The sequence below is a fragment of the Vulpes lagopus genome, chromosome 8 (assembly GCF_018345385.1).
Source record: "Vulpes lagopus strain Blue_001 chromosome 8, ASM1834538v1, whole genome shotgun sequence".
NCBI lineage: Eukaryota > Metazoa > Chordata > Mammalia > Carnivora > Canidae > Vulpes > Vulpes lagopus.
Window position 1 is genome coordinate 43636530 of NC_054831.1, and position 26192 is coordinate 43662721.

Below are 26192 nucleotides of genomic sequence, written 5' to 3' on the forward strand. Positions count from 1 at the left end.
CAGCTTTTTAAAATTCCCTGAGTTATCTCAAACTATGAACCTTTATTTTGGGGGCTTACATTAAAAAAAATACTTATAATCAATTTGGATATATCTGATGCCATATTAATCACTTGAATCAAAAATAAATTACTTGGGAATATTAGTATTTTCACAATTCTTATAGTCCAATTCTATTAAAACTCTCACAAGTTAAATTAGGTATTAAAATGAACTCTCCAAACATCAAAACTTAGAACTCTGAAAAATCAAGTGTCTAATAAAAAAAAGAGAGAGATGGGCTCACTGGCTACTTGATTTACATTTTTTCATGCCTATCTTTTTGAAACTTTACTGTATGACAAGCATTTTATCTACATCCCATTTAATATTCATAACACCCTTGCTTATTTGACATTTACAAATCCAGAAAAAGAAAATTATTTCAGAAATCAGGCCACCAGAGTAGAGTTACATAGATGCATGGGGGAGCCAAAACCAATGGCTTGCAATGATCCCTGCCTCCTGGTATTCACATACTTATATATAATCCCTTCCCCGTAACTGGGGGTGGGAGGCAGTGACTAGTTTCCAACTAATAGAATATGGCAGTTAATGAAATGTCACTTCTGAGACTAGATTACAGAAAAAAAAAGTGGCTTCTGTCTTGGGCTCAGAGCTGGCTCACTTTGTTTCATCACACTGTGAGTGGTGAGCAGTACAAGGAGCACAAAACCAAGGGAGGTCTCCAGCCTATACACAACCAGAAACGAACTGAGGCCCCCTCACCCAACAGCTCACAAGAACTAAGTCTTCACAACAACCTCAAGAGAGATCTTCCAAGCAGATCCACCCCAAAATAAACCTTCAGATCAGAACACAGCCCTAGCCAACATCTTAATCACAGCATTGTTAAAGACTTTGACCCAGAGGCACCCAGATAATTGCTTGCAGACTCCTGCCCTTCAGTAACTGTGAAATGATGTTTGTTGCTTTCACTTAGTTTTTAATAAGGTAACTTGTTACACGGCCATAGATAACTAACGCAGTCCATGCTTATAAAATTCACTTAAGTAAAGAACAAGTGAATCTTGTTCTTTTTTTTTTTAATTTTTTTAAAGATTGTATTTATTTATTTATGAGAGACACAGAGAGAGAGAGGCAGAGACACAGGCAGAGGGAGAAGCAGGCTCCATGCAGGGACCCCAACATGGGACTTGATTCAGGGTCTCCAGGATCAGGCCCTGGGCTAAAGGTGGTGCTAAACCACTGAGCCATCGGGGCTGTCCTGAATCCTGTTCTTTAACCCAGTTTTGGGAACCCTATTTCCTCACATGGCCTATTATGAAAGTTAACTTTAATAGGTTTTTTCATCCTTTATTTTTAAAATTTCTAAGAACTGTACATTATTTTTAGTACATCCATGTGCATATACAAAGAGAAGTGATTTTCCCAAAAATACCTGAATAGAATTGACACTTTAATGAACTCTTTATCTCCTTAATTACTGAGTGACCCTGCATACCTCGATCCCAAAATCACTCTACAGGGGCACTTCACTCTCTTGACACTCCTTCAATTAAGAATACAGAAGAAGGGATCCCTGGGTGGCGCAGCGGTTTGGCGCCTGCCTTTGGCCCAGGGCGCGATCCTGGAGACCCGGGATCGAATCCCACGTCGGGCTCCCGGTGCATGGAGCCTGCTTCTCCCTCTGCCTGTGTCTCTGCCTCTCTTTCTCTCTCTCTGTGTGACTATCATAAATAAATAAAAATTTAAAAAAAAAAAAATTTTTAAAAAAAATAAAAAAAAAAAAAAGAATACAGAAGAAAAGATCTACAAAAGAAAAGGTCAATCTTTCCTCCAGAGTTTAAACTGAGATCTTCTCCAAAAGCGGGGAGAAGATCTCTTTTTAAAGAGATTTCTTTTTAAACTGTAATTGCTTATGATTGCTACAACAAATTACCACAAATTTGGTGGTTTAAGACAATGTGCATAGTTCTGAAGGTCAGAAGTCTGAAATTAATTCCACTGGGCTAAAAATCAAGGTGTAGGTAGGCTGGCATTCCTCCTGGAAGCTCCAAAGGAGAACCTGTTTCCTTGCCAAATTTTCCAGCTTCTAAAAGTTATCTGCATATATGGGCTTATAGTCCCTTCTTCCATCTTCAAAACCAGCAGTGTGACATCTTCTCTCCACTCTGAAAATACTTGTGTTTATCTCTGATCAACATCAACTCCCAATATTTTCCTAATATAGTAATTAGTCTGTTTCTGAAAATATATTCTCTCATTGGTGAAATCAGTACAGTAGAAGAAATGCATATTGGCTAAAATATTTTAGGTTCACCCTTTCTCCTCATATGAACAGGGTATAGGAATTCTAGCAAAATGTATAGCCCGCACCCTGAGGAATGACACCCAAGGCTTGATCCGTAAATGGTCCTATGTCCAATCACTGACTTAGAGGATTCTGTTTAGCTGATACAATTACAATGGTAACAAAATTCCACATTTAGAATTTGTTGAATTCTGCCTGAGATGAACCTTTCATCAAAGTGCTGTCGATTTGTATAAAAGGACAAAGAGCTAGCACTTTCACATACCTACAAAGATGGATAAACTGTTTTGCACTAGCTTACTCATAAATATTTAAAGTCTGTACTTGTGTTAGAATTTAACCTAAAACTGATTTCATTAAAATCTGTTAGCAAAGTTGTGGGTAAACAACTTAGTAAAAAAAAAAAAACAAAAAAAAACTTGGTAATGACAAATACTATATGAGTTCAGAAGGATTACAGAGGACTGAGATGATAAACCAAAACCTCAAAAAGCAGAGGCATCTGAGAGAACCTCTGAATAAGTGAGGTCCTAAAAACAATGAAGGAACAAGTAAGTCTCTGCAGTGGAGGGTAGGTGCTAGTCCAAGTGTAGAAAGAAATGAAGATGGAGAGGTGGGTAAAAACTAAATTAAGGAAGAGGACTTGAATACTACCCCCCAAAGAATTTGAACATTAACCTCCTGTGCTCATTACCACACAATACTAAATAATGGTACCTTTAATTTAGTGCCCCAAATGAGCCCAACTCCGATCTACCAAATCTTACTCCTTTCTTTCTTCAAAGCTCATTTTGAAAGCTAACTGCTATATAAAGCCATTCCCCACCACAGAATAAATGGCTTTCTATCCAATCCCAACCAACCAATCTTAAGTCATACAAAATGTGATGAACCTAAACAGGTACTCCTGCTTCTTTAAACAAGCTCCTGAAAGTCAGGAGTCAGGTATACGGTCATGGATGCAACAGATATTAAAGTGAAGGCGCAGAGAAAAAACACATTATCATTTACACCTCTAGTCTGACCTCCTACCAGTTCTTAGAACTTCTCCCAAGTCCTTTAACCCGAACTTATCCTCTTAAGCCTCTGCTCCTTCTATGAAATGAAAATAACAACCCACCTTACAAGATTTTTATATATGAAAGTATTCTAGACTGTAAATCATGATACAAATGGTAGTTACTACTATAGCTTGCATTCTTATACATTTGATTCCTCAAATATGCATATTATATATAATCACATCTATCACCTTCCACTTGTTATGTCTCCTTGAAATTCTGTTGTACTACCACTACTTTATTCTCAGTTTCAACATACCCCAATGTCATTCCAAATCTAATCTCTCCTTCTTAAATTTATTTTATACCCACACCTAGTCAGGTGACCCTAGCTAGGAGATTCCTATAATTTCCAAATTTCAACTATTTCTTTCCTCTGTCATTATATTCTAAATCTAGGAGACTACCCATGTTTGTGAGACTTCATTCGATTTCTATCCTTTCTAAAGAGCTGAAGTTTCGGGATCCCTGGGTGGCGCAGCGGTTTGGCGCCTGCCTTTGGCCCAGGGCGCGATCCTGGAGACCCGGGATCGAATCCCACATCGGGCTCCCGGTGCATGGAGCCTGCTTCTCCCTCTGCCTGTGTCTCTGCCTCTCTCTCTCTCTCTGTGACTATCATAAATAAATAAAAATTAAAAAAAAAAAAAAGAGTTGAAGTTTCATCTTCTCTACGAAATCTTCGTTAAAATAAGAAGAATCAAGGCGCCTGGGCAGCTCAGTCAGTTTAGCATCTGCCTTGGCTCAGTTTAAGATCTCAGGGTCCCAGGATAGAGTCCCTAGAAGTCTGGCTCTCTGCTCAGCCTCCCCACAATGCTCTCTTGCTATCTCAAATAAATTTTTAAAAATAAGAATCAAAATGCAAAGACCTAAATTTAAATTCATTTACAAAAATCACAGCTTACAATTTAGCTTGAAATGTATCCTAAGTGTAATCTTTAATTTATTGCTTCTGGAGAAATTTCTGTTTAGATTGTTTTTGCAAGTAAATATAAATTCATAAAACGGTTCTTTGGACTTTTTTTATCCTTCCTGGAAGACACCAAACAATTTTCCTTCTCTCCTGATCTGGCATAAGTCTTGAATCATCCTACAAAAACTGTGAACAATTTGTCTTGCTTTTCTTTGTACTATTTTTCACAACTGCACAAATGAATTCAAGTGCATCAATATTCTTTTTTAAAAATGCAAACCAAAACAGAATTTGAAACATTTTGTTATACAATAAAACATAACCAGTTCTAACTCGATTTATAACTCAGGTACTACTTACTTCACACTCCTTAAATTTAAAGAACAAAGAGAGTTCCCTCTACCAATCAAAGGTATAAACACTGCACAGTGCTAAAAACAAACTCACACCTCCTTTCCTTGGTTTATCTCATTTGCTTCTCACAATTATTCCAGAAAAATAACAATTTTCATTCTATTAACAGATAGCAAAACTTGTCCAAGGCCATAAAGTTTGAAATAAGTGGATCAAAAACCCAAATCTTCCAACCCCAAGTCCAGTTCTTCTTGGAGAGCTGACCTAAAAAGGGAAGGCCAGTACAGTTCTCAAATAGCATTTACTTACATCACTATCTATCTTACTTACATCATATCTATTTTTAAAACTCTCAGCAGAATCTTTATATGCCAGTTCTCCTTTCCTCCGTCAGAAAACATATTTTTAAATATTCACAGTCAGATGTCATTATCAAATGTTAACAAAGATTTTCTACTAGAAACATGGATGCATTTGTCATTGATTACTATTATCTATGATTTTTAAGTGAATTACCAAGCATTCACTTGGTATCCTTTACTCACCGAGACAACGTTGTTTTCCCAGAACCAGGCAAACCTCTTAAAAGAATAAGTAACTTCTGCAATTTATTTAACTTTTCCTCTTGAAAATGCTGGTTCATAAGCCTGCCTGTTCCATTATGCTTGTCCATAGGATTTTCCCAGCATCCTTCCCTGGTTTCACAGAAACCATTACTCACATATTCATCTTGCTCACTGTAGTCATTTGTAGAGGAATGATCTCTACCGGTATTCTCACTACAGTCAATATAGTCATTGTTTGGATCAAAAGTCAAACAATTCCAATTAATGTGACAACTATTTACATAATACCCATTTTGATGCTGAGAGCCATCTTGGACATGGAAAATATTTGATGGTGGATTTGGTGGAGCACTGAATCTTTGAATATTTAAATGATAGTTAAAACTGGGAGGAGGAGGACCGTGGGGTACTATAAAAGAATGCACTGATTGCCATTCAGGCCTGAAGGAAGTAAATGAATCATCACAAAATGAAGGTATTACTTGTCCATTATAAGGATATTTGCCTGGCTCGTTCCCCACGTGCTGTTGGTAACTGCAATGTGACTGAAGAACATTACTATTATCTCTTTCCTTTCCTTCTTCAGATTTTAACAGGTCATTATTATGATCCTGACAATATGTAACAAGTTTTTCCTCAGAGGGTTCAGGTTCATTATAACTGCCTTCCAAGTCATCTTTTTCATTTTCAAGCTCTTCAATTTCTTTGTAAAACTGGAATAATTCATTGTCAAGTTCTGATACTTTGGAGTTGAATTTCTGTTTCTGTTCTCGTCTCCCTTTGCCATCTATACCACTGCTTGTGACTGAGTGATTTCCCCTTTCGTTACATTTCTTCTTCTCAGGAGGTTTGTAAATGGGTCCTATAAATGCTTTACTTGTGCTATATATCTCATCATCTGTGGATACCAATGCAGGACCTGGATCAATGGATTCAATAACATCTGATCTACTATTACTACACATCTCTTCATGCACAGGTTTCAGTGAGTCTGTAGCTTTGGTTTTGTCCTCCTGAGCATAACTATGTCCTCTGACATCAACAGTGGTCACAGGGACCCAATCACTCCCAATTTTTTCTTGGATTCTGTGAAAATTAGCACTACCATGATGGGAAAAAACATAAGCCTCTTCAGTTGACTTCAATTTTTTATAGCATGGTTCACCTGTTAGTTCTTCACCATGACCCAAGGATTTCGCTTCAATTTCACCATAAGGCATCTAAGGAGCAAATAAATCATATAACTAATAGCTAATATTTTAAATATCTAAACAAAAGTTTTTCAGAAACAAGAAAATAGAAAAGACATTTAAATGGTAATATTTTCCCAAAATACAAAAATTACAAAGTTGTAATTTTATAACCACTATTTAAGTATTATTAAAACATAATGATTTATTTAGGGGAGGGGCCTCACTGAAGGTAAGTACAAATGTCTTTTTTAAAAAAAGATCTCGAGGATCCCTGGGTGGCTCAGCCGATTAGCACCTGCCTTTGGCCCAGGGCGTGATCCTGGAGTCCCGGGATCAAGTCCTGCTTCTCCCCGTGCCTGTGTCTCTGCCTCTCTGTGTCTATTATGAATAAATAAATAAAATCTTACAAAAAAATAAAAATTAAAAAAGACAGATCTCACCTTTAATCTAAATGATGCATTTCTGAACTTAAAGAACTTGAAGAATTTAAGTTTGGAAAACTGAATCAATAATATATTTTTTGATGATATAGGTACACAACTGTGTACTAAAATGGAGAGTAAATCTTAAATCTGCCAGCCAAAGTGCCACGTATCCTAACCAGTTGTGACAAATGTTTCCATAAACTGTTTAAAACCACTATATGCTTCGGAGTAAATGGATCCAGCTCCCAAACCTCAGCATCTCCTTAGTAACCAAATTTGACAGACCCTATTCCTATGAGTAGTGTACACGTGGTTTCCAAATGGGTATAGTCCATTAATTTAAAAGAAAAAAAAATAACTTCAGTTGCACTAAGTATGACTCAAATATGTCATGTTATGTTAGAAATCCGGCAATTCCAAATCAAAGCGTTCATGTTTTCCACATGCTTGGTCTATCTCGAAGATAAATTCTGCCTCCCTTGAAATTTCTTAAGGGCCTTCAAAATTGCAATCCCCCCCAAAAAAAAAAAGAAAAAAAAATTGCAATCCCAAAGGCTGTTTCACTCAATATTTCTTCATTCTGCCCGCCCTCTGGTATTCTCCAACAGGAGATAACAAGAAAAGGGCAAAAAAGACGAACTAGACGGCGATACAGGTAGGCCCACAGAAACTGAAAAAAAAAAAAAAAAATACAACTGTAAAGAACGCCATCCTCCCCCACCCTCCCTGCCTCCAACCACCTCTCAGGTTCTCATTTCCTCATTCGAAATATCATTAAGAGTCTCGAGGAACAGTGAGACAACAGCATGGCCTATACACAACCCGAGTCCGCGGGCCTCCCGACCTCCAAGGCAGGCGACCCGGGCAAAAGTGCGTCACCCAGTTTCTTTCTCCCACGGAGACATGCTCAGGTTCTGTATAGGAATTCAACAGATCTCCTAGACTCATAGGTTCCCTCTGGTTCCACGTTTACAAAGCTTATCAAAGGGGTGCTCTTAGCCAAGAGGAGACGAGATGCCAAAAAAAACAGAAAAACGTCACCACCACTGCCCCACCCTTAAAATGGGGTGTTTACTCACCTTACACTACACTGACCGTAACTTCCCAATAAAATCGCAGTCTAGAAAGACACGAACATCTGAAAAGACGAAAGCAACGCGCAACCACCACCCCAAAGCAGAGAGGAACTAACCCCCAAGCCCTCAGCTTCTGGGGACCTGCACCGCCGTACGCAAGATGGCCGCCACCTCGCGGTTACCCCGGCAGGAATTACAGGTTTGCGCTCGGCATTGTGGGAACTGAAGTCCAACGTTCGCCCTGGGCCTGGTAAACCTCAGCGCTCGGAGACTTGGTCTCCCAGAATCCATTGCGTGATAGACGCAGTAGCGATAACCAAAGTAAACCCTAACTAGTTCCCAGATTTGGAGCTGGGAAGTTATTTAGGACTGTCAACTTTAGCTGAAAAAGGCAGCGACCTACTCTGCGATTCATCCGTCAAAGAAAAGAGAGTCCCTGGCACCCCAAACAGATACATAAGCCGCTCTCGGTGCATGCTTTTAAGACTTTCTAGGATACAAGGAATCAGGCTTTTTCAAAGGGCTCCCGACGTTTGGCATCACCCCAGGGATGATCATCCAAGCAGGACTGCTGGCGTTTCTACGAAAAACCACTCAGTGATTTCAGGCTCGTGTTCTTCTGTCCCTGGAAACAATCACTACAGCAGAGCCTTAAGTACTTATGAGAAAGTTATTTCGCAGCATCACCGTGTTGTGTTTTTCGTTGAGAAACAAAGACCAATTACTGAGTTTTCCCGTTTAAAAAGTTAATTTGTGACAAGCACTTAGAATCGCAGCTGGTAAATAAATAAGTGCTGCGTGTCTTTTAAAATAGAAATATTTTTTTAAATAACCGAACAACTTGGCAATCCTCAGCTTAGAGCCCCTTCTCTTCCCACCTCTCCACCTCCACACCCTCTAAATCCGCTCCTTCCCCTGCAGTTTTTCCTGCCACTGCAAGTGAAACTGCTAACGTCTTCGATTTTAAATAAATCTTTCTATTGTGGTAGTTTTTAGTTTATCAATATAACAGTTAAAATCACAGTCTGCAATATTTGCGTTTGTTTATTTAACAGCTTTATGACCGAGAAGGCTTAGGCTTATGACCAAAGCAGACCGTCCCCTTACAAAGAAAGAATCTTCATCAAATACAAACTCCCCCATCAACCTTTGATGCTTCCTCGTCGTTAGAACCAAGTTATGTACCCTCAGTGGGAACAACCATGTAAGTGAAGTTGTGTCTTTTTTGGAGGTTCAGGATGTCTGTTCATTATAAGGCAATATTAATCTTTACCACCTTATCAAGATGTTTTCCAAGTTCTCCATTGTTTATTTTATCCCTTGCAACTAATAAGCAATCTTTGAAGAGGTATTTTGAGACCACGCAAATATCTTGCTGCTAATCAAGCTCCATATTATGGTTCAACCTCCACTGATGATCCTTGCTGCAACCGATCTTTCAATGATGGTTACAAACTAGCTTTACCCACCCTAATTCCTTCAAGCCCTCCACATTTAATAGTGATGATACTACTTTATTTTTTTTTAATTTTTTTTTATTTATTTATGATAGTCACAGAGAGAGAGAGAGAGAGAGAGAGAGAGAGGCAGAGACACAGGCAGAGGGAGAAGCAGGCTCCATGCACCAGGAGCCCGATGTGGGATTCGATCCCGGGTCTCCAGGATCGCGCCCTGGGCCAAAGGCAGGCGCCAAACCGCTGCGCCACCCAGGGATCCCGTGATGATACTACTATAAAGAAGAGTTCTCAAAAATAAATAAATAAATAAATAAATAAATAAATAAATAAATAAATAAAAGAAGAGTTCTCTTTATTTACTATCAGCATGAATTTAGATTTTCCTTTTTGTTCAAAAAGTCCATCAAAAAAATCCATTACTGTCTTTTGTTATTCAGGTAGTAAGTTATATTAGACTGTTTTGAAGACAGTTTTAGATTCACAGAAAAATTGGGTAGAGTACATGGTTCCCAGGGACTACGCCTTCCCAACCACACAGGTTTCCTCTATTATAAACCTCTTATTATGATTATACATTGTTACAATTAGTGAACCAAATATTGACACAGTCACCTGAATTACAGTCCATAGTTATTTAGATTTAATTTTTACCTAATCCCCTTTCTGTTCCAATATTCCTTCCAAGATACCATATTACATGTAGTTGTCATTTTTCTTTAGGCTGTTCGTGGCTATGATAGTTCTCAGATTCTGCTTGTTTTTGATGACCTTGATAATTTTGAGGAAAACTGGTCAGATATCTTGTAGGATGCTCTTCTACTGGAATTTATCTCATGATTTCCCATGATTATATTAAGGTTATAGGTTTTTGAGGAGAAGACCACAGCAATAAAGTGTAACTTTCATCACATCTTAGCAGGGGTACATACTACCAACATAATTTATGATTGTTTATGTTGAACTTGATCACCTGGTTAAAGCAGTGTTTGTCAAATTTCTCCATTGTAAAGTTACTCTTTTTCCCCCTTTCCAGGGGTCACTGTGCACAGTGCACATTTCTGCTTATTAATCTCCTCCATTAGAGTATTTATATAATTTATTTAGAATTCTTCCACATGGGATATTGTTCTCTTCTTCCCTATCCTTATTTATTGTGATGCTCAAATTACCAGATTTGACTGGCTTCATGGTGGCTCCCTTTGACCTCCATGTTGAACATTTTCTTAATTTTGTGACAATAATTTTCCAAGTTTATCTAGTACATTTGTTACTCCTATCCTGGAGTCCACAGTTTCTTCTTCTTCTTTTTTTTTATTGGAGAATGGTATTTAGAAGCTAAGACCTTAGAACTAAATGTGCTTCTTGATACTGGGGTATTACTGCTTTTAGGCCCTCTCAGGAGACAGAGGTGAGGGAGAAAGGAATAGATATATATTTACATCTAAGAAATCATCAATATTGATACTTACAATCCAATCCAATTCCTCACCATTCTGTTGTCGCCTCCATTTCATATTTATATCTGCCTTCATTAACAGTGACAACCTTGTTTCCTAACAGCAATGTTTATTTATTTACCTAGTCCTGCATTGCACATAAAATAGTTTCAGAATTGTTACATTCCTATAATTACAAAAGCAAACTACTAGAAGGAGCTCATGCCTTGTTTGTAGTTCTTACCCCTAGATTGAAGGTTGAAAGTCAAAGTGCTATGTGCAAAAAATAACTTGAATTAGTTCTCTCACCCTACACTATCTATCCTACTTTGGTGGGTTTCTGTTATTTGAAATACACATCAATTCACTTATTTATATTTCTAGTTTTAGTTTTTTTCCTTTCATTATTGGTAATTTCATTTTACTTTTGGAATATATAAGATAAAATGCTTCCAAAAATCTAAAGCATCTAAAAAAGTATGATCAGAGAAATATCACACTCTTCTGTATTTCCTGAACCACTCCATTGTGTAGATGTAGATATACTATTGTTATTCATTTAAAATCCGATGCTGATTTAGGTAGTATCCAGCATCTTGCTACCACCCTTTATATGTATACAATTTAATTGTATCCTTCCTGTGTTTCTTCTTGTAAAAATAAGCAGATAAATGTATGTTTCCTTCTTTCTTGTTTTTTACTCCAAAGTGAACATATCACATATGCTGTTTTGCATTTTGCTTTTTTCAGTTAACCATATCTTCTGGAGATCACTTTGCATCCATTTGCAGAGATGGTTTTCATTCTTTTTTTTTTTTTTTTTTACAGCTGTATAACACTCCATTGTGTAGATGTAGATATACTATCATTATTCACTTAAAATCCGATGCTGATTTAGGTAGTATCCAACATTTTGCAATTCTAAATAATGCTGCAATAAGGTACCCTGTGTGTTTATATTTTAAGAGAATTATCTTTGGAGTAAGCTCCCAAAAGTGGGATTGCTAAATCAAAAGGTAAATTAATATGTACTACATGTGGTCAAATTCTCTTCCATAGAGATCGTATCATTTTGCATGCCCACCACCAATTTATGAAAGTGCCAGTTTACCTGAGCTTTTGCCAACATAATGAGTGAGAAATGGTATGTCAGTGTAGTTTTAATTTACGTTTTTCTTATTCTAAGTTAGGGAGCTTTTTGTATCTTTTCGCAGATTGTTGGCTTTGGTTCATGTTGTATTTGATTTTTTTAGTCTTTTTTTACTCAATTTAAAAATATATTTACATATTAGGGATGTTAGCCCTTTACCTGGTATATTTCTCACAATAGTTTCCCCTAATTTATGTGTCTGTTCACGTGTGCTTGGTTCCCCCCACCATGTAAAAAATTTTATTTTTTTGGAAAAACTCATCATGGTTTTATTACATCTGTACTTTAAGTCATAGCCAGAAAGCCTTTACAGACATGCAGGTTAAGAGGAATTTATTTTATGCTTTTTGCTAGATCTCCAATCCATTTGGAGTTTATAGTTATATATGGTATAGGAAATGAATTTCTAATTTTCGCTAACATAATTTAGGCAAGTAATCTTTACTTCAGTGTTTTGTGATACCATTCTTATCATATATTAAATGTCCACATAAGCCTGAATTGTCTATTTTATTCTATTAGGCTATCTATCCATGTACCAATACTATACTTCTAATAGTATTTTGTAGGCCTTATCCACTCCCCAATAGCTCTTTTTAGTAATTTCCTAGCTATTCTTAAGTGTGTATTTTTCCATGTAAACTTTGAATTTCCCTAGCTCCAAGAAAAAGCCTTTTGGTAATTTTTAAGTTGGGATTGCACTCTATTCATAAATTAGCTTAAAGAAGAATGGTATATGGATAATAATGACACATCCTAAGATTGGACATCTCTCTAAATCAATTTTTGCATCAGGAATACTTATAGTTCCTTCACATAGGTTTTGAACATTTATTAAGTTTATTCCCAAGTATTTTATCTTTTTACTTACTATTGTAAATGATACATTCTTTTTTTCTTTCTTGAGATCTTTTAACTGGTTATTATTTGTGTAAGTTAAGGTTGTTATTTTTCTTTTTCTTTTTCTTTTTTTTTAAGGCTGTTATTTTTCATATTAATTTCATATCCTGCTACTTTACTGAATTATTTTGTTGTTTGAGTTGGTTTAGTATTGACTCTTAGAGTTTAACAGGTATGGTATGTCATCTGTAACAGAAGTCATTTTTCCTCTTCTTTTTTGAGTCATATCTCTAATTGATTTCTCATGTCTAATTACATTGTCTAATACTTCCAGCACAACATAGAAATGAAGATAATGATCATCTTTGCCCGATTCCTAGCTTTAGTGGAAATATTTTTAATTTTTCTCCATGAAGTAAGATATGCATATATATTTATAGTCATGTTAGAAAATATCCATCCATTTCTATTTTCTCAAGAGTTTTAAATTAGGAATGGGTGTTGAATTTTGTTAGTGTTTTTCAGCAACTAGATGTATTAATATGGCAAATTACATTAATATTTCCTAATATTAGGGATCCCTGGGTGGCGCAGTGGTTTGGCGCCTGCCTTTGGCCCAGGGCGCGATCCTGGAGACCCGGGATCGAATCCCACGTCGGGTTCCCGGTGCATGGAGCCTGCTTCTCCCTCTGCCTGTGTCTCTGCCTCTCTCCCTCTCTCTCTGTGTGACTATCATAAATAAAGAAAAATTAAAAAAAAATATTTCCTAATATTAAAGCATTCTTTCATACTTGATAAAAGTCCCACTTGGTCATAATACATTATTTTCTTAGTGTAATACTGGCAGTTATTCACTGTATTTTATCTAGGATTTTTGTATTGATATTTATAAATGATGTTGGTTTGTAAATTTTTTGGTCATATTATAATTAGGTTTAGGTATCAAAGACTAGTCACTGATGGAGAAATTAAAAACAAAATAGATAAAATAGTTGAGAGTTCTACTTTCCCAGTCTCCTTTGATCTTTCTCCAAGCATTCTTTAATAAGCCACATTTTGCTGTCCTCACATTTGATTCTTGTGGGCCTTTAACTTTTATATTAATATTTTTTATGAATAAGGACTATCCTTGGAGTGCACCATCTTTGAACTTTTGTATGTAGCCACATTGTTTATGCTTAATTATTTAAAAATAAACTAAAGACAACTTACAACAGGACATAAACCAAGTCCCAGTTCCTTTGTCCTGCCTCTCCCACTTGTATTGCCCTGCTCCCAAAATGACCATAGGAGGCATTTTGTAAATAAGAATTTAACACATCTATTTACTTAATGTGCTCAGTGCACTGTCTCTAAAAGTGACAGTGTGAGTAAATCCTAAACAGAGAAGCTATGGAGAGTGTTTTTCATTAGCAGTGATGACAGCAAGGAAGGTGGTAACAGCAAAGGTATAATGAGGCCAAGGCAAGGGCCAGCTAGCTTCTCAAGTTGGCCCAGGTCTTACAATGCCCATCATTCTATCTTCTAACAAGTATGTTCTCTGGTGATAGGCATTATTTACACCCACTCATTTCTCAGTCTATCTTCACAAAAAAGCCAAACTTTACAAAGGGTATGGTGTACCAGACTTCACACAAATAAAATGATACAAAGAAATGGAAGAAGAAATAAACTATTCTTTTCAAATTAAGTCTAAGGAAGCTCTTCTTTTTTTTTTTTAATTTATTTATGATAGTCACACAGAGAGAGAGAGGCAGAGACACAGGCGGAGGGAGAAGCAGGCTCCATGCACCGGGAGCCTGATGTGGGATTCGATCCCGGGTCTCCAGGATCGCACCCTGGGCCAAAGGCAGGCGCCAAACCGCTGCGCCACCCAGGGATCCCTAAGGAAGCTCTTCTTAAAACTATCTTGCCACATAAATTTTTATCCTAGTCATAAAGAAAATCTGCATTTGATAATTTTTATATCTATAATAGGAAATTTCGGGGGGCTGGGTAAAAAAAGTTAATTTATGCAATAAAATATTTTATAGTTTTACTTCATGGAATATAATTAATTCCCACAAATTTTTTTGGATTTGGACACGAAACCATTTATGTTTCTAATCAGTAGTTGCAGAAATAACATCTTTCTTGGCTGTTTAGTGCCAAGGTCATTGGAAAGTATACCTTGTAGGCAATTTTTCAAAGCAGCTATTCAATATATTTGCTTTTTAAAAAACTATGCAGCTTCAATAAAACCTCATATATGAATTGCAGGATTCAGTAATTTTCCATCAGTAATGTGATTTATTGATTTTTCCATTATAAATATTTGTAGTTATCATGCACTAAAATTTAGTTTTTAAAAATAATTACATTTCACTATATAAAGATGATAGTTATTGTTTTTAGAACCTACAAATTCAGAAGCTGAATTTATTTTTTAACTCAATGATTGGTAAAGACTACTGAGAGGAGAGTGATTGAAGGATGATTTGGTGGGTTTTCCTGTTTAGGATTTTGTCCTCTATTTTATTAAATAGATGCATTGTTATCACAGAAAATGTGGAAATACAGAAATGATAAAGAAGTTATATTATTTGGTGCTAGCCATAGGTACCAACTCTGACTAGATTAAGCAGAAGGAAGTTTAGGGGAAAGCTATCAGAGGATAAAGAACCCAGGATCAGCTGGGCACCCAGCATGGAAATGAATGAATAGCTGTAAGGTTTTTCAGGAGTGACTCTGTAGAAAAATTATGGAGCAGTAATTATATCTGCAGAAAAGTTTTGTCAGCACTACAGTGAACATTGCTTGCCATCAATCTTTGACTATCTCCATATTCCTTTAAAAAAAAAAGATTTATTTCTTTATTTGAAAGAGAGTGAGCATGAGCAAGGGGAGGGGAGGAGGGAGAGGGAAAGAATCTCAAGCAGACTCCCCGCTGGGCACAGATTCCCCCCACCCCACCCCACTAACATAGCACTCAGTCTCAGGACCCTGAGATCATGACCTGAGCCAAAATTAAGAGGCGCTTAACAGACTGAGCCATCCAGGTGCCCCTCCATACTTTTTAAACATTAGTTTAAGATTCAGAATCCTAGGAGAAACATTTGATTATCCAAATCCTAGGTCATGTGCCTACATAGTGACTATGCCAGAATAGGGGAAATGGTAAGCCTGGCCCCTTCAACTCTCCTTGCAGCTCTACCTACCACCAAGACTATGTAGAATGTGGTATTCTCTGCCAGGTAGCTGGCTATTCCATTGGAAAGGTTGGAATCAGATATTACACAGCCAAAAAATGACCAAAATCCCTTAGGGAAATATTAAAAGTATTACACATAAGTTTACAATCCAAAGAAAAGTTAACATTTCGGTACCTCTCCCTTCAGGCTTTTTAAATGCATTTTTCTGCTCTTTACATAATTTGAATCACAGAATCAGAATACAGTTTTTAAAAGTCCTATTTCTTTTAATTACCAAAATAGCATAAGCACTTTTTTACAGGATTAAAATGTTTACAGTCATTGCTAATGGTCAAATAATTACCCACAACATATGTGTAGTAATGTATTTAAATATTTCCCCTGGGCAGCCCAGGTGAGTCAGTGGTTTAGCACCACCTTCAGCCCAGGGCCTGATCCTGGGGACTTGGGATCGAGTCCCACGTCGGGCTCCCTGCAGGGAGCCTGCTTCTCCCTCTGCCTCTCTCTCTCTCTCTCTCTCTCTCTCTCTCTCTGTGTGTATGTGTGTGTCTCTCATTAATAAATAAATAAAATCTTTAAAAATAAATAAATAAATAAATAAATAAATAAATAAATAAATATTTCCTTACTGTTGGAAATTGAGATTTCTAAGGGTAAAATAATTCTATAAAACAAGAATCACAGACCAAATATTTTTATCTTATTATCCATTGACAGATGAACCAGATTCAGGGACAATTTCATAGGAATGTGTCTTAGTCCATCCAGGATGCTCTAACAAATTACTAGAGGTTGGGTTGTTTGAACAATATTTGTTTCTCATGGTTCTGGAGGCTGAGAAGTCCAGGATTAGGGCACTGGCAGATCCAGTGTCTGGCGAGGGCCTGCTTCCTGATTTGCTGACCACTGTCTTCTCATTGTATGTTCACATGGCAGATAGAGAAATCTCTCTGGTGTTCCTTCCATAAAGGCATTAATTTCATTCCTGAGGGTTCCACACTCATGACCTTAATTATCTCCCAAAGGCTCCACCTCTTAATACCATCGCATTGGAAGTTAAAATTTCCACATATGAACTATAGGAGGACACAGACATTTAGTGCATAAGTGTGCAACCAATGTGATTGCACTGGGCCCGTGATCAGAATGGCATCCCACGAAGGATTTAGTACTCTGTGATTGCCATCTTGAAATTCTTAAACATTAAATTCTTGAATTTGTGTTTTGTAAGGCAAATGGGATATGGTACACATTTCAGAAACTTCCTGCCAGCTCCCTACCTCCAAAGGTTGGGTTCTTGGTTGGTTCTCAGTTTCCATCTCAGGACCCTTCTGCACCTGTAGAAAACTCTGTCTCCCTATTTCCACAAATACTGTCTACCTGAGGTAGTAACCTGGTCACACTGAAGGGGGAAGGCCTGCATTCCACTAAAACCCTCTGACTTCAGAGGGATCTTAGGTGAGGGTGTAGAAAAAAACGAAGCTTGGTGACCCTCCAGTGTCATTTCTAGGTGAAGCAGGGTGGTAGCTGTCTCCATCCTGGGTTGGCAGCACCACAGCATGTTTGGCAGGCAACCCTACAGAGATGAGCCTCTTGCCTATCCCTATCTAGGTACCAAGTATGAACCAGCAAGGAAACAGAATCCTTTGCAGTTTCCTATCTATGGCAGGATAGGGAGATGGGCCCTTGGGAAGGGGAGATTAACTTCCCTCATCCTGAGCTGGGATACAGAGCTTCCTTCTGACACTGGCAGAAGAAGGAATCCAGCATGATCCTCAAGGCAAAGGGGCAGTGCACCTGGCACCTGTGAGGGCCTACACTTGCCCCTTGAGTATTCCCACATCAAATGGAGCATGACATTAAATGGCAAATAAAAATCACCAAGACAGGAAAAAGTTTTATATCTTTGTACCTTTAATGATACTTTTCTGCTGCATTTTGAACATGGGATCTGCATTTTCATTTTATGTGGGGACTTGAAATTATTAGCCAGTCCTGACCAAATTCAAAATACTTTGACTCATATTGGAGCCAGACATTCCAGATTTCTCTGATTCCTCCCACATCCCCAAATATATTATTTATTCATCAGTGTTCATCCTCCAGTCTATGCTGAAATTGTTGCCTCCTCATACTTTCCTGACGTTTTTATTTATACTATATTTCTTTGTTATTCTCTATCACAGCATATCCTTTAGGTTTTTTTATTGCACAAATTACAATATGTAATTATTTATTCACTTACTTATTCATTGTCTGTCTCCCCCAATGAAATATAGTCCCCATGAGGAAAATGTCTTGGTCTGTCTTGTTTACTGCTTCATCTCTAGCAACTGGCACATTTTCTGGAACATAACAGGTATTTAATACATTTTTATTGAATGAATGAAACATAGAATTTTATTTTATCACTTACCAAGTAAGTTGACTGGAATTGAAAAAAAAATGACTGGAGAAGTCACAAAAAACACTAAACCTTAAAAAAAAACAGGTGACCAGAGGATTGAAAGAAGATAGACCTGGTTATGTAATTATGCCAGTCAAACCAGCAAACATTTATGAAAGGTCTGTTCTGTTCAAATCTTGAAGTCCTGTGGTATTTCACTCTAGAGTCTTCTAATCTGGTCAGAAAGAAGGAAAATTAGCATTAAAATAGGAAATAAAAACACAATGCAGGAAGCAACACTTCTTTTTTTAAGTAAGCTGTCCCCATTGTGTGGCTTGAACTCATGACCCTGAGATCAGGACTCTCGCTTTAGGGACTGAGCCAGCCAGGCACCCCATGAAGCAACATCTTTAAATTAATTTTTAAAAGGTCAATTTAGAATTCTATACCCAGTGAAACTATATTTCAAAAACAAAATCTCAGTTATAGAAGTACTGAACAAATGTATCACTGATGGTGGTGAAACAATTGGAAATCCATAATTTTTAAAAAGAAAAAACTAAGATCCATGATTTATATCATATCTAAAAATAGCACAAACTCTATTATAGGCCTTCAAAATTGCTCCAAAACACAAAACTTCTCAAAGAAAACATAGGAGAAATTATTTTTTTGCCTTGGTTTAGGCAGAATTCTTAGATTCAACATCAAAAGCATAATCCATAAAAGAAAACAAGTGGTTGACAAATTATGATTGTCATGAAAGTTAAGAACTTGTGTTCTTTGAAAGGCCTATTAACAGAATAAAAAAACAAGCCATAGACTGGCACAAGATATTTGCAAATCACATATCTGCTAAGGGATATGTAGCCAGAATATAAATAATTTTCTAAATCCAAAAGTAATAAAACCCAATTTTTTTAATTGGGCAAAAGTTTGAATAGACACTTTAAGGAAGATAAATGGATGGCAAATAAGCATATGAAAAGATGCTCAACATTATCAGTCAAGAGAAAAAATTAAAAAATAATATTAACAAATAAAAATATAATAAATTAATAGTGGCAAGGATATATAGCCTCTGGAATTCTCATACATTGCTGGTGGTATAAAATGCTACCAACACTTGGAAAACAGTTTGGTAGTTCCTTCAAAGTTAAAGATCCATCACTGTATGATCCAGCCATTCCAATTTACGCATTGCCCAGAAGAAATGAAAACATATATCCAAATGAATACTTGTAGACAAGTGAAAAAATGTTTATCACAACTCTATCTGGTCCAAAATTGGAAATAATGGATATTGGAAAATACCCATTGCTAGGTCAATGGATAAATAAATTGACATGCCATACAATAGAAGACTACTCAGCAAAAAAAGGACTATTGCAAAACAAGGATGACTCTTAAAATAATAATATATAATGTTGATAAGATTAATTAATAGAATTAATATTATTTTTTGCTTGGAGTGAAAAAAGCCAGGCAAAACAGAGTACAGATAGTAAAGTATGATTCCCTTCATCCAAAGTTCTAGAAATTGTAAACTAACCTATAGTGGCAAAAAGCAAAATAACATAGGGAATCAGAGGAGGGGGAGATGGGTTTGGAGTTGAAGAAAGAATAGGGGGATTCCTGGGTGGCCCAGCGGTTTAGCGCCTGCCTTTGGCCAAGGGCGCGATCCTGGAGACGGAGGATCGAATCCCACGTCGGGCTCCCGGTGCATGGAGCCTGCTTCTCCCACTGCCTATGTCTCTGCCTCTCTCTCTCTCTCTCTCTTTCTCTCTCTCTCTCTCTCTCTCTGTGACTATCATAAATAAATAAAAATAAAAATAAAAGAAATCTGAAAATGTAGCGCCCCTTATAAAAAAAAAAAGAAGAAAGAATAGGAGGAAAGGATCGCAAGGGGGCACAATACTTGGGAGTAGTGGCTATGTTTTTAAATTTGTGTTTTTGCTTTCACAGGTGAATATTTCAAAACACCAAAATTGCACTCATATTTGTGCATTTTATTATACAGCTTTTTTGATTCTGTATTAATTAATCTTATCAACATTATATCTTCCAAAAAATTCCTTAAAATGTCCTGTTTATTTGTGGTATTCTTCCTGGTTTCTATTTAGACTGGAAACATTTTAAATGAACTAGACTCTTTTTTTTTTTTTTTTATTCAGCTAAGCCATCGATATTCCAACACAGGATTCCCTTCAGAAACTAAAATCTTCACCAAATGATGAAACGAGAAGAGATAGAAAATTCTAAATATAAGCATGTCTGTAATTTAAAAATTTAAAAAGCGTTAGGCTCCCAGTACTCTCTCCTATCCCACACCTTGCTGCTCTCCTGTGACTCCCTCACCAAAGTTTACCTTCCCTGTTCCATCTGGGAAGTGATTCTATGCTGCTCTGTTTTTTCTCCTTGGTAAGATGTTACTTCACAGGTGTCATGCCTTAGACCTAAACACAAGGAGTTTTCTTCCTGTTGTTCTCACGAGGCAGTTCCTACCTTACATTAGAAATTTCGCTCTTTCAGTTTCAGGAACTCCATCTTTGTTACCAGTTGATTTTGATTCCCCTCAAATTGGCTAAACGTCTCTAAAATTGAAAGAGATAAAAGACAAACTGATTGAAATGAGACCTAAAAGAACACTTTCTAAAGGTTCTCAATGATGAGATTGGGGGTATAGCTCAAATGTCATTTCAAGATCATGTACTCACACCTTCAATATGATGGTCTCTTAGATATCTCCATCCAGCTATGCAACTGTACAACTCTGGTTTTTCTGTTTCTGTAATAGTGGTTGGTTGTGCATTGAATAATAGAACACCACAAACGTGGCAACAGCAGCATGGATGTGTGGGGATAAGTGAGTGGAATTGTGAATAAATGCCATGCATCTCAGATAAAATTAACACAGCAGAATGGGTGGGAGGGGGAGATTATTCTTTATTTTAGATATGCTTAGTTTGGGGATCCCTGGGTGGCGCAGCGGTTTAGCGCCTGCCTTTGGCCCAGGGCGCGATCCTAGAGACCTGGGATCGAATCCCACGTTGGGCTCCCGGTGCATGGAGCCTGCTTCTCCCTCCGCCTGTGTCTCTGCCTCTCTCTCTCTCTCTCTCTGTGTGACTATCATAAATAAAGAAAAATTTTAAAAAAAGATATGCTTAGTTTGAGGGAGCGGATTCTTCTAAAGGAGATTCCTAGTAGGCAGGTGAGAATGTGTGGCTTAATTTCACTAAAAAATATCCAAAAAACAAAAACCCAAAATCAGAGCAGGAAATAATGTGGTTGTCAGCTGCCTAGTGCCTAATAATCAGTAAAGCCATAATTGAACAAGTTGCTTCAAGGGAAAAAATATAGAATAAGAAAAACAAGAAACTCAGAACTGGATCTTTACATTAAGAAGACTGGAAACAGCTTTATGTTCATCAATAGAAGACTAATTAAACAATTATGGTACATTCACACAATGGAACGCTGTGTAGTAAAAAAAAGAAAGAACATGTTTTCTGTACTGGAAAAGATAAGGATAATCTTCTGTGTGCCTCTGTTTAGAGACTTAAGATCCAAAGATCTACTGCACTGTGTAAGGTAGAGAGGTACAAGTGTAGTGAAGTGCCCCAGAACGGAGCATTTAGAGAGGGGGACGATGGAAATTGACCCAGTTGTTGGGAGTGATGAATTACATAGAAAGGTCAAGCATGGGGCGAATGGAGAGAAGGTCATGGTGAAGAGGCAAGGATGAAGGACATTATCTAAAAGGGAGAAGACATTCACTTATGGAGGGAAAACAATCTACAGGCAGTGTCTTTTGCCTGGTGTGCTCAGAGACTGTCTCCACCCTTCCTGCTGTGAAGAATCTGGTGAACTGTCCTACAAGGTAGCACCAAACCTGCCTAGTACTGCTTTCTCAGTATATCCACCTCTTTGCACTCACCGGGATCCTCCCACAGCCCAGCCCACAGCGCTGGGCCATTTTTCAATCCTTAGGCACCCATTAATGTTTTCTCATAATAGATTGGATTTTCATGTGAAAGTGTTCTAGCTGCCTCCTCTACTCTATGCTCATTATTCATGTAGTTTAACCTGAGAAAGTTCTTTAATATAATTTAAACTTCCTAGTAAATAGAACATTTTAATGTACTTGTTATAGATAGCATATTACCTAAAATTCATTGTACGTGGCAGTTTTATTTATATTTGCACAAATATTTATAATACAGTAGCAATAAAAAATACTTTATTTCAAAAGCTTCAGCTGCCGTAATCTACATTCATAAATGATGTGTTCTCAACCCAGAGAGCTTTTTAAAGTAACTAACAAATAGTGCCACTCTTCTACATGCATTACATACTTCAATCATTGAATCTCCTGAACAGTCCTATGAAGTAGATGCTATTATGATCCCTATTTTACAAACCAAGAAACTGAGGCTCAGAAGGATTTTATAGCTGTAACTTGCTTAAGGTTAATGATACTAGTAAGAGGCAGAACCAGAATTTAAAACTTTGTAATCCTCCTCTGGGCCCATACTCCTAACCCTAAACTTAAAGCAGAAAAGTCTTGTAGGAAATATGTAAATAAATTCAACTTTAGGAGAATTTGAATGTGTTCATGTCAAGATTATTATAAAAAGTTTGTTTGATCTATTCAAGGTGTTATAAAATGTAATTGAACTTGTTAAAAAATGTACATAATATACTCATTATAATAAGTCAAAAACAACTGTATGTTAAGGAAAAGATAATCATCTCCCCACCAGCCCGCACTCCACCCAACTCCTTGGAGGTAACCAATGTTAACATGAGGGCATATCTCCCTCCACTTCATTCTCCATTTTTTAAAAAAGATTTTGTTTATTCATGAGAGACACAGAGAGGCAGAGACATAGGCAGAGGGAAAAGTAGGCTCCCCGAAGGGAGCTGGTGGAAAGACTCAATCCGGTGATGCCAGGATCATGCCCTGAGTCGAAGGCAGTTGCTTAACCACTGAGCCACCCAGGTGCCCCTCATTCTCAATGTTTATACAAATACATACACACATATGGGGGCACCTGGGTGATTCAGTCAGTTAAGTGTCTGCCGTCAGCTCAGGTCATGATCCCAGGATCCTGGGATCCAGCCCTGAGTTGGGATCCCTGTTCAGAGCCTGCTTCTCCCTCTCCATCTGCCCCTCCCTCTGCACATGCTCTCTCTCTCTCTCTCTCTGTGTATGTGTGTGTGTGTGTCTCTCTCTCAAATGGATAAATAAAATCTTTATAATCTTTATATGTATCAGGTTTCCTCCTTCCTTCCTTCTTTCTGCTCACTCTTTTCACAAAATGGGATCATTCCCTTCACATGTTCTTGCACTTGCTTTTTTTCCAGTCCTTTGCTGGGAAATATTTCACTTTGGTATTGCATTCCACTGCTCTCTGGAAATTCCCTCTTCCAATAAGTGTTGGGCAGAAGGGCCTTTGAAGAAAAATGAGTCCTAACTAATAGCCTGGGTCTGTGAGTGGGTATCTGACATGGCTAAGATGATCCTGTGGCCATTGTAGAAAGGACACTGTAACTGTTCGAAACAAAGAACACCACTGACACTGTGTTGCTGAGAAGTCTTTGGAATTGTTCCTTTGGCAATTGCATTATCCTTATAATTGTTAATAGGCAAATCCATAAAACAAAAGGCATTTCTATATTTGTCTGGGAGAAATGGGTAGCTGAGGTGTCTTCCATTCTGATGCCTAGGGATAGACCAGATCGGTTGTTACTGGCCAACTTTAATCAGTCCTTGGCAGGGCCCAAATGAAGCCTGAGATAGCCAAAGGACAACCAAGTGGTCAGAGGTTTAATTTGTAGAAAGCTCATGGGCAAGACCAGTGACATGCATCATGAGGCCTCTTGTTAAAGAATTATTAAGAATTTCAGGATAATGACAGCAGAGCATTAAATCAAATGCTGGCCCTTCTGAGTGTTGTCCCTGGTTCTGCTGCCCAGGTACCATGTCCATGAAGCCAGTACCCTACTTAGGGTATCCAATAGGGGGTGGAAGGAAACTTTCATTACCTTGCCTTTTGGTCAAGTGATAAGCATTTTCCATTAGATTTTTTACTTAAGGCTGATTTGTAAACTTTTTATTCTAATAACATTTAAGGAAAAGTGTGACATTTTTATTCCTCAGTGTAATTTATGCATCAAGGCAAAGCCCCCTCTCAAAGCATTATGTTTTATTCATTGCTAGAGATTAGAAGGGATTACATCCTGTGAGCATCAAGTGCAGTTAAAAATCAGAAAGGAAACCATACCATATCCTCAAAAAAAAGTGGAACCCCAAGATTTGCCAGATCTGGCAGCTACATTTCCTTATTTGGAAAAGTTAATGGAGGAACAGGACAAATTTCAAGCAAGAAATATGTCTATCATCTGCAGCAATATTTTTCTGGTATTTTTACATAATAATATTTTAATGCCATTTTTTTCCACTTAGTTTCTTTCAAAGAATTTTCTTTCTATCCAAGTGCCTAAAAATCTCTATTTGTTCTCCTACTAGGTATCTCTGTCACTATCATGATTTTCATTATGGCAAAATAAAATGATAATATTGATTGTTTAAACCATTTGTAGGTATAAAATGCAGCTATCACTCTCATTTTTTAACTTTTGGGATCTCTTCCTTGGAGGAATAAGTCACAGAATTTTGATTAAGTCTGCCATGTAAAGCAATGATAAATCATCTATCTCATGTAGAACAGGTCACGCATTTGAGAATGGTGAGGTCATTGCAGGCTTGTTTTTTTTGTTTTTGTTTTTTGCTTTTTTTTTGTCTTTAGAGAAAGAAAGCATGCACGTATGATGAGGGTTGCGGGGTGCAGAAGGCAGAGGGGAATGGAGAAAGAGAGAACCAGATTCCCCACTGAGCCTGGAACCCATAGGGCTCACTCTCATGATCCTGAGATCATGATCCTGAGATCATGACCTGAGCTGAAATCGAGTTGGATGCCCAACCAACTGAACCCCAGATGCACCAAGGCCATGACAGTTTTGATGAGGCAAAACAGCTGGTACCATAGAGAATATTCTCAAAGTCCTCCATCCCTCCTTTGGAGGCCCTCATCTTTCTTTTTTATTTCTATTTTGAGCTGACATCAGCCCATTTAGTAATACCCAACTTTTACCTTATTTTTTTTCAAAGATTTTATTTATTTATTCATGAAAGACACACAGAGAGAGGCAGAGACACAGGCAGAGGGAGAAGCAGGCTGCATGCAGGGAGCCTGATCAGACGAGATCCGAGATCGGGCGCGTTCAGGGTGGTATGGCCGTAGACGGCAGGGAGCCTGATGAGGAACTCAATCCCAGGACTTCAGGATCATGCCCTGGGCCAAAGGCAGGCGCTAAACCGCTGAGCCACCCAGGTGTCCTTAGCTTCTTTTTTTTTTTTGATAGATAATTGCCTTCATCAGTTAGCATTGAATACGGGTTACTTCCCCCACCCTTGCCCCATCACCTTGAAAGCAAATTTCTGTTTCGCTTACAGATATTTACATTTAGACGTGATATTTACATTTAGACGTTAGTCACATTTAGACGTGAACACAAAAGAGTTCACAGATCCTTTTCTGTAAGCTTGTTCTTTGTTTCTTTAGTGCTCTGACCACCACCTTGCATGAACGTTTCTTTTGAAACAGAAAGACAAATTCTGTTACTCTTCATAGTTGGCATTAGAGAACCAGAAACCCTCCTCACTTGTGGTTGAATGCCATCCCGAAGGGTACAGACCACAGGTCTCTCTCTATGCTTATCATTTGTTCATGTACAAGCGAGCAGCATCCCCAGAATATTTTAGTCTGA

At 37.6% G+C, this 26192-nt stretch overlaps 1 protein-coding gene across 15 annotated transcripts in view; it reads right to left on the bottom strand.

The window, feature by feature from the left end:
* Positions 1–8079, bottom strand: part of LOC121497028 (NEDD4-binding protein 2-like 2) — a 78422-nt gene extending 70343 nt beyond the window's left edge. For 3 of the 15 annotated variants that reach the window (XM_041766028.1, XM_041766032.1, XM_041766030.1), the window contains exon 1: positions 7903–8079. Coding sequence is in view for 10 of the 15 variants with exons in the window: in XM_041766021.1 (XP_041621955.1) it covers positions 5185–6425 (1241 nt within the window). In the remaining 5 variants the exon portion in view is untranslated. Of the gene's footprint in view, positions 1–5184; positions 6426–6838; positions 7494–7902 lie in introns of those variants that run through there. The other 12 variants (XM_041766025.1, XM_041766021.1, XM_041766027.1 and 9 more) reach the window with 12 other exon arrangements.
* Positions 8080–26192: the final 18113 nt, after the last annotated feature.